This window comes from Schistocerca cancellata, chromosome 5, assembly GCF_023864275.1.
Source record: "Schistocerca cancellata isolate TAMUIC-IGC-003103 chromosome 5, iqSchCanc2.1, whole genome shotgun sequence".
Lineage (NCBI taxonomy): Eukaryota > Metazoa > Arthropoda > Insecta > Orthoptera > Acrididae > Schistocerca > Schistocerca cancellata.
Window position 1 is genome coordinate 152,120,597 of NC_064630.1, and position 13,456 is coordinate 152,134,052.

General features: G+C 40.1%; 1 protein-coding gene across 1 annotated transcript; it reads right to left on the minus strand.

Moving 5' to 3' along the window:
• Nucleotides 1-311: 311 nt before the first annotated feature.
• On the minus strand, nt 312-2,330 carry LOC126187717 (translin). The gene has a single exon (XM_049928962.1). The coding sequence runs from the start codon at nt 2,180-2,182 to the stop codon at nt 1,472-1,474; it is 711 nt and encodes a 236-aa protein (XP_049784919.1). The 5' UTR covers nt 2,183-2,330; the 3' UTR covers nt 312-1,471.
• Nucleotides 2,331-13,456: the final 11,126 nt, after the last annotated feature.

The following is a 13,456-nucleotide window of genomic DNA, read 5'->3' on the forward strand; positions in this document are numbered from 1 at the left end:
ACAAATAGTAACACCAGCAAACACTCGCAACTGTCCAGCTTTAGTGGTTACTACATGCCTAATTCTCAAACTGCATCATTCTAATTAACAGAGTTCAAGATTTGTGAAAGGCTGGAATAAATCTATGGGTGACAAATGATTCTGTTGTGTACTGAAATAAAAATAACCTGTTATAATATTGTCATTACGAGATCAGTGCAGTTTGAAACAACAAGAATACAATTTAAAATTTTCAAATACACCACTGACAACTGCCTAGAGCCTCCATCTTATTGTCATTCCATGTATGAGCACAAAATTCTACTGACAACTTTTTTTTTTTTTTTTTTTTTTTTACTAAAAGCTGCTTTGAAGATTCTTACCAGTTAATCAAAAAGCACAGGCAAATTTTTAAAAAATAACAGTGGCGAATACATGGACAGCTTTAAGCAGTCATTATTTAGATCAAATCTAAGGGCCTCAGTAACTGTCTGCTTTGCAAACATGCCATACAGTCATTAAATTGTGACAACAGTTCTAAAATTAAGAAACAGTAACCAATTTGAAATAAAAACTGAAAGGAATTGATACAACAGTTTCACTGAATTTTCAAGCTAGAAGAGAAATATTCTGCAGAATCCATTAAAATAAATACCACACACTGATAATTCAGACAGATAAGAGTTACCCTACATAGTTAATATCCAGGTGAATCGAACAAACAGTAAACAAATTGCAACATCCCTTATAAACCCCAGGTGTTAATCTGCTAATCAAGGATAGTGACTCAATGGTGGCTCAACATTTCATAGACCATGTATTTTTTATGTAAGAGAAGTAAGCTTAAATTATGTTCTAGTGTATATGTTTACATAATTGAGCCTATCATATTTTTCCTCTCTCTCTCTCTCTCTCTCTCTCTCTCTCTCTCACACACACACACACACACACACACACACACACACACGTACACACGTTTGAACGGTTAAATGTGCTAGAAATTATGCAACAAACTTGCACCACTCCTGCTCCTAATGTACTGTAGAAATGAATACTATTTAATCATGTGCTGTGTTTAGGAAAATCATTTGTCAGAAATGTTAAACTAGAAACCACAAATTTTTCAACGAGTCCTTAATGTTTCTTTTAAAAAATGCCTTAAACACAGTATAACTGAGGAACAGCTTTCCTATTCATCACTCACATCAACTGTGGGTTCTAAAAAACATCATACATACGTCCTAAATGGTGATTACATTCACCTAAATATTGATCGTAAACTTGCAGCAGTGCCTGTATTAGTAGTACTAGGCCTACACAGCACGTTAACAAATATTGTGCTAATCACACTTAGGCTTAGAAATCTTCACGCACAAAAAAATAAATAAACCGTTTTATCATCACAAATTTTACGGATTACGTTGTACAGTGATAACACAATCCTTTAATTAACAGTGTGTCAGCAGTCGTAAATGAAACAAAGCTACATACACTAATTCGTCGTAGCACTTTCACTGCTTTTGATTTCGGGGTCCTCGGGAGGTTTCAAACCACGTATCGACAAATCGTAAACAACTTCTTCTATCTTCTTCACGTCGTATTTCAAAACATCAAATCGTTTTCTAAGTGAATCATTTTTAAGATTCAGAAGCCGAAAACCGGCACTCAGCTCAGCAATAAAGCGTGAAATCTGAAGAGGTCGAACATAGTCGCCCATGGTTACACTGTTGACTGCTAAGCGTGACAGTTCCGATGAAAGCTGGAGCAGGCCCATCAAGTAATCTTCCAGATCTAAATGAAAACCTGCATCTCTCCGTGTCTTAAGTCCAAGTATTTCAGCTACTGTTTCACGAGTCGCCAAGTCTCCCGTCTCGAGGTAAATTGTCAAGGCTGCAAGGAATGCTAGCCGTTGAACAGCATATCGCCAGTGATCGTTAAAACGATAATATTGTTCAGCAGGGATTGCGTTACCAAGTCGAGTAAATGCGAGCTGCACTTCATTGAACTGCTTTCTTGCAGCTTCACAGCACTTGGGTATTTCACGAATACCCCCTTCTTGGTGAATAGCTTGAAGAATTGTTAGTATTTCTCTTGCATGTTGTTCTATGTCCTTAACAATGTTACGTATTTCGTCCCTCAAATCTTGTTCGTTGTTCAGATATTCCTGATAGGAAGAGAAGATCTCCGTTATTGAGTTTGCCATTACCACGGAAATTGTCTCAGCTCACGTCTGCATCAAGTGAGCACCCTAGTCACAAAATACTCGCCTTCTACGACAGTGAAACAAATTAACAGCACTAGCGTCAGAAAACACTACTCGCCGTCAAAGAGCATAATACAAAACAACTAAAGAAAAGGTTAAGAACATGGAGGTAAAGAAACCTCCGATACCAGACATCAAAGAATCTCCATGGTACCAGACCACAGGTGTCTAATTTGGTCTTTGAAGATTTCTTAAGTGAACATGAATGCCACTTCACAGGTGTATGGATGCAGTTCCTAGTCTCCATGCTGACATTAATATATTTAATAAAATACAGAAAAATTGAGACTTTCTGTATTTTCTTCAGTTTTGTAAATAAATTATGGTAGACTAAAATGTTATCTACATACCGCGATGTTTACTAACATTCTCCATGATTTTATCGAAAACTGAATTATTCGTTGATTTATAAAAAACTTTTTCGAAGTCACACGTCGCAAGAGCCCTCTGTTCATTATTAACAGCTACGTACTACTTCAGCCAGGGATGCTGGTCGAAGGAGATACCGCAGGTGATTTTAAGAAGTCGCTAAGCATTTCAAATGATGCCTACCACAAATGCAGTAAAGCAATGGGGTGGGACAGAAAGAAAATGTAAGATCAAGATTTCTCGGGAAGACAGTTTTGACGTTGGTGGCAACGTGATCGTCGTCTGCTAACATCAGTAGTTAACCAGTTTTCGAGGCGTTCACTAATGATATGGTTGTGGATTTTGGGTCATTACGCCTTCTTAATCTTTATTTTGTTATTTTGCTTTGTGTTCGTGACACAATGCAAATGTTCCACGACAACCTGGGCATTTTTTTCCATTGAGTGTTCTTACGTAAGAAGGTCAGATATCTGGAGTGAAAAATGAGTTCGGTTTTCCAACACCTGAACAGGGAGAAAGCCTACACAGTGTAAAAATATGAGCATAAAATTATGAATCAGTTTTAATCAAATAACCTTTTTAACAGTCAGAAATACATTCGTACTGAACTAGAAGAATAATGTTATTTTTTAATATTAGTTAGCAGTTACACAGAAAAAACACAATAAATAAGGTGATCATTGCATTACAATTTTCGTTTGTATGTATATATTTTTGCTAGCAAGAAAATGTCGACATTGTGTAATGTTTGGGCGACTCTCTTGCTGAACCTTAACTTCTCAGTGACATAAAACAAACTTTATGAAGAACAAACATAATGAAGTTTTATTTGCTGATTAATAAACATCATCATTGCTAGTTCGTAAGTTCTGGAACTATATTCCGACTTTTGATCTCACCAATGGTACCTCATTACTTCTATTTCATTGTTTGGTAGTGGGCTAAGCCAAGTAATGTTTTGTTTACATTTGATCTAGTGTGAACACACCTCCATTTGATGGAGACATTGTCTGCCATAGTGTTCTGTTCCATTGACGTCGACCAGTGGGAATGTATCGTGAAGAGCTTGATAGTGAGATTTCCCATTGTATCAGTTATTGAGGTTTCCTCCTGTTCCATTCATGGCTGTGACCTAGTGGGTAGAGCACTACAATCTGGTCCTGGAGGTCCCAGATTCTCATACATGTAGGTGTGAGGATTTTTCCTCGTCCCAGTTGCTCCAGGATGGCCGCTGGTCCACTCAGCCTACTGTCAAATTGAGTACTGTGGCTCTTTCCTGAGGGAAAGAGCGGCCAGGGCGAGATACTCGCCAGCCCTCCCCCTCCTAGTGCTATGACGGATAGAAAGGCTGAACTACACTGGCAGACAGGCCAATAGTCCGCTCACAGGCTTACGCCACATATTTTATCTTCTTTTGGCCCGTACCATTCATGTATGTCGTGCAAAAAGAATGATTGCTTAACAACTCTGTGCACACTGTGCACACTGTGCAGTCTGATCTTGTCCTTGCCATCCACACAGGAGCAATGTGTAAGAGGTTCCAGTATAGTTTAGATTAAGTACTCAAAGCTACTGCCTGGAACTTGGTAAGTAGGTTTTCTCGCACTAGTTTGTGGGTATTTTTGAGCATCTGTCAGTTTTCAATTTCTGCTCGATTTTTCTTCGTCTCCAAAGTACTTTTTCCTACCCCTACTTCCTAATTTTGTCTGCTACCCCAGAGTGAGACCGAAAGATGAATACACTAAGCAGATTCAGAAGGATGTAGGTTGCAGTATGTACTGGGAGATGAAGAAGCTTGCACAGGATAGAGTAGCATGGAGAGCTGCCTCAAACCAGTCTCTGGACTGAAGACCACAACAACAAGACCCCAGAATACAGTGACATTACAAGGCATTGTTTCTGATCCACATTCACTGCATGCTTTTTGTATATCACCCATTTTGGACTCTTTAATTAAAATACAAGGGATCGCACAAAACAACAGTTTAACAACACATCCACTCTGGACATCTCATATACAACTGAAGAAACAAAGAACACAGGGTGACCAACAGAGCTGCTTTCTACGTGTGTTCATTGTTGTTTATGAGCATTGGAAGAGAGTTTCCAAATATTATTTACTGAAGAGTTGTTCTGCTAATTTATACAATAATAAAAATACAGTGTGCACCTTATAATTGTGACTCCAGATGTGCTAGAAGGACAAAAGACTAATAAAACATTTTGAAAGGCCACACTGCATTGTCACTGGCACCTGCTTGCCAAAGCTTTAGAATAGTACAGTACCTACACTAATTTAATCCTCATTTCATCCTGGAGATGTATTATTATGATAGTCATTAAATAGGCCAGATTATATGATAGTCATTAAATAGGTCAAATTAAGTGGGCTGGATGGTACAGAGCCTGGAGCATCACACATCAGATAGTTGACAGTCTGCCATACCATGTGATGCAGTGCACCTAAAGTAAGTGAAGTATTTATTCAATAGAAGTGAGCAGTGAGAATACTGTGTTTCATAGATAGTTGTACACAGTCAGAGATTTAAAAAATGACTCACAAAGTACCTGCATTCATTGATATCAAAGCAGCTTATGGTTATAAATAATATAATGAGTTTGCTTTTTAAATCAGTAATTGTAAGGGGATGCTGACTCACTTTTACAGACAGGCAGAAGGGAAAACGTGAAAGTATAAAACAGAGGCTGTAATGGAACTGGCCTGTCATACATTTTTTTCTTTAGTATACCTCTTGACACATTTGAATAAGTGTACTAGACAATACACTGATATTCTCTGTACATTACAAAGTTTTGACTTTTATTTATATTTAAATATATGATAAAAATTATTTGTTTAAATGCAGTTATAAAAACGTCTAATGAGAAATTCTTTCAGACTGAAAATTAAAACATTAAAAAGTTGTCTTAAACATATGTTGATAAATTTTGAAAATACATTCAAGATTGTTATTGTTATTATTTCTATAGTTTATCATAGTTTGCAAACATTTATAAAGTTAATTATTTACTTTATCACATATGAGATTATCTTTACAAGTACAGATCGATATTAAACTGTATCCTTGTATAGTGAAATATACATCACTGATCTCCTTTGTCTAACTTTTTCACTCATGTTAGGACAGTTCAAAGTGCAGTTCTAAGTTGGACGCTGTAATTGGTTGTTTTATAAATGGTATTGGTTGCCAAAGTGTGTGAAGACAGACATTTTTATGGAAAAGTTCATAACTCGTTATTTACGTGATGTCTTTTGTCCTTCTAATTGAAGCCCACTTTACACGATACACTTAAGGTGTATACCTTTGTAGCAGCGCCCCAAGCTTACATGTCTGGAATTGCAGAATCATCGAACTGTCATTGTTGGAAAACTTCACTTCTTCTAGTATCATCACTGTGCCCTTCTCAGATAGCTGTGGCTTCATGCTAGCTGCAGTGCTGACGGCTCACTGGTGACCAGTAGTGGGTCTGCATTGCTGCTCCAGGTGCAGACAGCATTAGTAGCAGGTTCACTGTGTTGACTGAGTTCCAGCTGGCTACGCTGCCTGGACAATCAGCGTTACTGCCTTTGAGACTTTTTACAGCTTCTCGCAATATGTGACACCCTGTCAAGGACTGCAGACATTGAGGGAACTAGTGCAGCCAGGTCGTCATTGGTCACAATGGGGATGATTGGGTGCAGAATCAGCGCAGACTGTGGTCGAAGCCTTTACACTCCTGCCACCTCCGAGTTTGTTGGTTTCTCTCAACGTGGCTGCTCTTCTAGTGTGCCCCCTCTAGCACGATTTTTGGTGTGAGAGTGCCTTCTTCTCTCACTTCTTGTGGTGGAAGCCGTGTAGGCAACATCACTGGCCGGCTTCAGGGCAGTGTTGGTGGCCTCCCTGTTGTCCAAGTGCCTGGGCATGGACGTTGGGTGGAGCAGTAAGCCTTCTTCACGCACAGGATGCCGCACTGGCGAGCTACTGTGGCCCTAAACTTCTCACAGCTATGGTAGATTGCAAATGAGTGTCACCGAAGTTCTTGCACTTAAGACTGGTGCATTTTGGTAGCTGGAAGTTGATGACTGAATGGTCGCCTGTGCACTTCATGCACACCTCTGGGAAGAAGTAGCGACATTTCACGTCTTCACCCCTCTGTTAGGAGAAGCACTGAGGTGCATTTCCCTTCTCCCTAAGAGCTTCTATGGTGACTGTTGTGTTGGCCACCCACTTCAGTTGAAGAGCCTCCTGTTCTTCGAGTTGTCGACAATGATGACCAGGATAGATGGCCAGTCTTTCTGTGTCTGAGGGGACTTGACGCATTACACAGTCTGCATGTCAAATCCAAGCTTCTCCAGCTCTTCTTTTAGGAAATAAGGTCTGCCAAACAAGGGAAACCCTTGAATACCACCTTTATGAGATATTCCAGAATGTGGTAGGCATGTAGAAAGGCAGTGAGAGTGCTGCCACCTCACTGGACACCTTCCAGAAATCTTCACAGTTTGAGAGTTGTACTCACACCATGTTGATCCTCACAGTCCTCGCAGCGTAGTGTACATGCTGGACTTAGTCAGGGTGGGAAAATAAGCAGGAAGCAGGGCATTTGGTGGTGTTGGGAGAAAATCATCGAAAGAAAGGACTGTTTCCACTCACCATTGAGGTTTTATTTCTCCAACATCCCATGCCTAATGGGTACACTAAACTTAAACTCGCTATGGCAACAGGAGGTTGCAATAGTTAAACTGAGAAGCATTGCAACCCCAAAGGGAGGGACTATTAGTTGCGTCCAGTCATGGACCGAGTGGCCCAGCAAAAGTGCATTCTCAGTACCAACAAACTCTCATGAACCTATCTGGTACACTCCATTTGACTGCTCCCCAGTCCTCTCATTGTGGGCAGAGGGTGCTTCACTGAGAGTCTGTCCAACAGCAGTACTGAACATAGCGTCCCTAGTCAGTGGTATTATCATGGGATGATGTTCACATGGACTGAGCATGGGTGTTATGCAAAACATCCAGTATTATGACAGCCCAGGCTCAGCCACTGTCTCAGCAATGAAGCACTACCGTATGTCATAATAAAGACAATTAAAATAGAAAAATTGAAAAAAATTGGGAAACCACTTCTCCCCTCAATAAAACTACCGTGCACATTTCCTCTCTCTTACTCTTTTACGTTTCCTAAAAATGAATTTCAAATTATAAAAGTGAATGCAAATTTAAATGGTTCCTGTGGAAAGTTCTACCATCATTTATGGTACCATGGGACCTTCGAGATACTGGGGGGGATTGAATTACAGCAAATCATTTAAAAAGGGTATGATTTACAAATCATTCACGACACTTGTTTAGATTGATTTTGGTATTCGTGAAAGTCAAGCCAGATGGAACTTGTTACAAAATTAAGCACAATTACAGAGAAGTGGTCCTGTCAGTTGGGTCTTGATGTGGGCCTGCTGATGTGATGCTTAAGTGTGATGGCTATGTCAGGAGGATGACTGCTGTCAAAGCCAATGAAGGGCACAGTTGGTGCAGTCAGCCAGACAGCAGCTGAGCGTTGCACAGGGGGAGGGGGGATCAGGTGGTATAGTGTATGCTGCAGTCGAAACTGATAGGGCTGGTGGTGCCATAGGTGGGTCGGCCAGCTCATTGAATATGTCTCGCAGATTGCAAGCGATTATAACGCTCAAGGACAGGGCTCGCATCAGTGGAGGGCCCACTGAAGAATTCAGGGTCCAGAGACATTCAAGGTAACAGTAGATTAGTTGTTATTAACATAAATGGCACGTAACAGGCTTTGTTCAACAAATAAAGACAATTATGCAGTCTTGGACACTATGGTTTACAAGAGTGTATAATTATCTACATTTCTTAATAAAATTTGCACAATAACCCTTGTGCCTGATGTGCAGGACTTTTAGTGTTCAGATACAAACAACTTTCAATACACAATTCTCCACTATTGTGACTGTATGACCCCATGCCAGGACACAATATTCGACCATTTAAAAGGAACATCAATGTAGTAACACAAACTACTAATCTCTACATCTTAACATAATGGAAGACCATGCCTGAAGTGTGCCTAGGTATCAACCATGATGCCGGCCGAGGTGGCTGAGCTGTTCTAAGCGCTTCAGTCCAGAACTGCGTGACTGCTAAGGTCGCAGGTTCGAATCCTGCCTAGGGCATGGATGTGTGTGATGTCCTTAGGTAAGTTAGGTTTAAGTAGTTCTAAGTTCTATGGGACCGATGACCTCAGATATTAAGTCCCATAGTGCTCAGAGCCATTTGAACCATATCAACCATGATATTTGCCCAATGGCTGTTGCTCAGGTATTGGCTGAAGTTGTGGCTTAAAAACCTTTACCATGGCCCTGGGTATACAAGATCCCTACTACAAGACAAATAAGGAAGAGTTAAAGAAACAGTCATAGCACTGGGAACAATCACTTGGTGCAAGTAATCTATGTCGTTCCATTTAATTATGTTCGCGATTGTGCGATCAAGAGTAATTTGTCCATGTTCTTTATCTAATAATTTGTTAACTGAGTCTAAAAGTCGAGTCTTAGTATTGTTGGGTAACACCAGTAAGCTTTCTTGGTACTGTAACACGGTAGGTACGTCATCCAAGTATAACACAAAAGACTGAAAACTAGCAGTGTGGGAGTAGGTGAAATGAGCATGAAGCTTAACAGTGGGTGTACCTATGTTGCAAGAAGAAATGTTAAACAGAAGTCCACTGTTAGCTATGATGACATGGTAGATCTGAGATATGGGCATAGATTGAGAGCAAATCAAAACTACTGATATAGGTTATGACAAAGAGTACAACAAACAGTCTCCGACAGGGACGAGGTTTGTGTATTGTAAGGATGGTATGAACATCAGTATTTCGTTGAACGAACTGGTGAAGTACACTATGTAGAATGTGGCAGCGTGAAAAGTCGAACTTGGACTACAGCTGATGGCGTGAGCCACATACACAAGTATAATGACAATGCCTTGCGTCAACTCAAAAGTGGAAATGAGGGGGAAATCTGAGGCATCGTGGAGTTTTGAAATCTTGCAGATCATATGAGTTGGTGTTCATGTGGAAGCAGTGTAATGTGATGCCTGAAATCGTTTGTATATATTTCCTAATAGTGGTTAGGAGAGAAGCAGGAGGCTAATAGGGTAGTTCAGCAAAATGGGTATCAGGTGTGACATGGAAACCAATTACTTGTGGTATTCTGACTCTGAGGTGCCATAAATTCAGTTTTCTTTACCCTGAGCAGTAGAATTATAGCAATAAAGCCTAATTATTCTCCCTGAATAAAATGAAATGACTTATTAGCGTAAATGATGTGGTGTGTACAAAGCGTATTTGGTAGTGTACTAAGGAGGTGCACAGTAATAAGACATAGCAGATAGCTGTCGAGTGTGACCAAATGGCACAACATGGTATGTTAGAGAAAATTCAAATGACAGTCCCACTTCAGACTGCCATCGGTTCAGCATAGGATCTCGCACAGCTGTACTTTATTACATGGCAGTAATGTGTCTTTTAAGATTCACAGTATCAAAAGTAGTCAAGGGGGAGAATGTGTCACTCTACATCTACATCTACATGGATACTCTACAAACCGCACTTACGTACCTTGCAGAGGTTTCATCAAACCACCTTCAGTATAATTCTCTATTATTCCACTCACAAACAGCACCTAGAAAAAAATATCTTTCCGAGATACCTCTGATTTCCCTTATTTTATTATGATTATCGTTTCCCCCATGTAGGTTGGTGTCAACAAAATATTTTCGCATTCGGAGGAAAAAGTTGGTGACTGAAATTTCTAGAGAAGATCCTGCCGCAGTGAGAAACCCGTTTGTTTTAATGATGTCCATCCCAAACCTTGTGTCATGTCCGTGACGCTCTCTCCCCTATTTATCGTCTGTAGAAAACGTGCTGTTCTTTGAACTTCCAATGTACTCCATTAATCGTACCTGGTGAGGATCCCACACCATCCAGCAGTACTCCAAACAAGGACTGACAGGTATTGTTTAGGCAGTCTCTTTACTTGATCTGTTGCGTTATTTATCGCGTCAGTGTCCATTATTTACCGTATAAGTCTCCAAAGGAGAAAGCTGGTGCATGTATAGGAGTAAAACAATAGAGAAGCCCAAGGGACTTTGAGCTCGTACAAATACACTGCACATTGCACGTGAATACAGGGCGCCGATATGTTGCTGAAGACTGTCCAGCCCAATCCATGTGTAGATAAGAGATGTAGTATATGGCGGCTCGGTCGCTGGTGCACTGTCCATGTTTTGCTTTGCCTTTTACGCCCCATGAAGTGATGAATTAATGGTCCTTCCCACTGAGAAAATAGTGCAACCCTATTGGTAAGTTAGGCTCGTGGGGACAAGAGCTCCATTGTTAGATTTCCCACAGGAGAACTAAGGGTTCCACTGAGATATAGAGCTAGCTGGAAGTCTTGGAGAAACTGAGAATATTGTTGCGCATGTGTGTAGTCTCTATCTAGTGGAAGCCATACAGGATAAATTTAAGAACACTATGCAAGGGAATAAACGAGATGAGAGGTCACCTCAGGATAGGTGGAGTAACAGCAAAACAAATACAGATGTCCTCGTGGGGATATTTTCTGCAATGAGTGGATAAAACAGATACTGCCTTCAGAGCAAATTACGCCCTTTACGGACATTTCCTCTTTTGAGAACCCCAGACTAGCGCTTTCTGTACCTAGAATCAATAGCTGTGTATCAGACTAGGGTGCAACTGAAATGAGTCAATACACTGGGTATGTATGACTTGACTGGGAGTAAATCATCAATGCTTCTAGAGTACATATGACACATAACAAAAGGTCAATCAGATGTGTTCAACCAATGTATCACATTAGTGATCAATGGTCAGCAGTGACGTCTGTAAGTGATGTAAAACACCAGGGATCGAATAAATGCGTAGAGTTGTAATTCTGCTGGTCGATAAACCAAGTTTGAACACAATCAGGACTGGTCGATTGATAGCCCTTACCAGTGTATAATGCTCGATGGTTCTATGAGGACACACTGTCAACTTGTGAGATGGGATAGTTACCAAATTTCTGGTGGTAATCGAAGGCCTACAAACGGGGACAGTGGATGTTATGGCCACCCTAATGGACGTTAGGCAGCAGAGTGGTATGCCATATGTGCATCTATTTGAATATACAGATGCTGACTGCAATTGAAGGGTTGAAACCAGTGAACACTGGCTAACAAGACAAGAAGAGGTAGAATTGAAACTGAGAATCTCGTTTTTCCTTTTAAAATAGACGTGTACAAATTATGTATGTGTTGGATGTGAGTGGGTAGGCATGTGTGTCTCTGTGTTATCAGCAAGGCGACAGAGAACAGATGGGTCACAGCATGAAGACGAAACGGAAGAAAATACTATGACCATCTCATGTTCTCGGTGGTTGCTAGTAACACCACGCCAGAGCACGTCCCTGTGGAAAGGAGGGTAATCGGCAACCTTCTACTCATTTTGTGTGAAAGTGATTCAGCGAAAAAAAGTGCTCTCTTTATCCGTTACTTGAGCTATAACAATTGAGTGGGCTACTCAATTCTCCTCAAAATAAAAGTGAGAAAAGCAGAGATGTGTGACAGACATTGATGTGTAATTGTGAATGCCAGAAGGTGAGGTAAAAGGTCTAGCATCAGCAGAAGGTAAATGCAGAGGCCTAATGTGGTCCAAAATGAAAGCGTTTTCTCCCTAGGACTGCACAAACACTTACTGACTGATCATCAATACATCATTTCGTCCTTCATAACACTGGTCATCTGCTTCATTGACATAGCTTACAGTAAACCAGGGTGAAGCTAAGTATGGAATACTGTGGCAAAGGAGGACCAATACCTCTTTATTGTTGGATGGAAAAGGCGAGATAGATCGGAACTGTCAGAGCGACTCAGTCCATGTTATTCCACTGACAGAAGAAGAAGGTGGTAATGTGGTGGTAGAGTAAGAAATACAGAGGGGGTACTCAAAAATTGACTGTAGCAGCATATGGTAATGGGTAGCCACCGGGCTTTCACTGACAGAATGGACATGTGCACTTCTCCCCTGTCAATAGCGTGAGGAATAATGTTATCAAAAGTTCTCTCCATTCCACTCTTTTCACCATAAGAACAAATGAACGTTCCCTTGCATGTCAACCAGCAAATGCCGTGTCACCAAAATTGACCATTGCCTCAGTATCATGTGTTATTGTCAATCAGTTATATTATGGTAAGCTGATATGGTAAAATTAAAATTTATTAAAAAATGAAACACTGATAATGATATAATCAAGGAATGACTATAAGCATCAGCAAAGACATGGATGCTCAGTTAAGTGCAGACAAATGACCATAAAGTATTATTCACTTTTTTGTACATGATTTTGTTTCACACTCTGATATGTAGAAGTTTTGGATTCACTGTACTGCTCGGAGTATGACAGGCTACAAGTCTTTTGTCTTTTGTATCATATGTTTTTCTGAATAAGAGAAGACTGAATAACAGTATTAAGTATTTATATTAAAATGACATAGAACAAAGTTAAGAAGAATTCCTTCATATTTTATATCATCATGAGAGGCACTGGTGTTCCTTGGGGTCAGCTGCCTGCATCCACAATTGAAATGAAGGAACAGAAGTCCACAGTCATATTTTCATAAAATTAACTGAAGGAGAAGCTTTCATATATATATATATATATATATATATATATATATATATATATATATATATATATATATATATATACAGAAACTATATCAAACCTGGCAGCAGACATAAGAAGGCGAAGATTAAAATTTTATGG

Coding starts and splice junctions, on each gene's coding strand:
- LOC126187717 (XM_049928962.1), bottom strand. CDS start 2,182: ATGGCAAACTCAATAACGGAGATCTTCTCTTCCTATCAGGAATATCTG.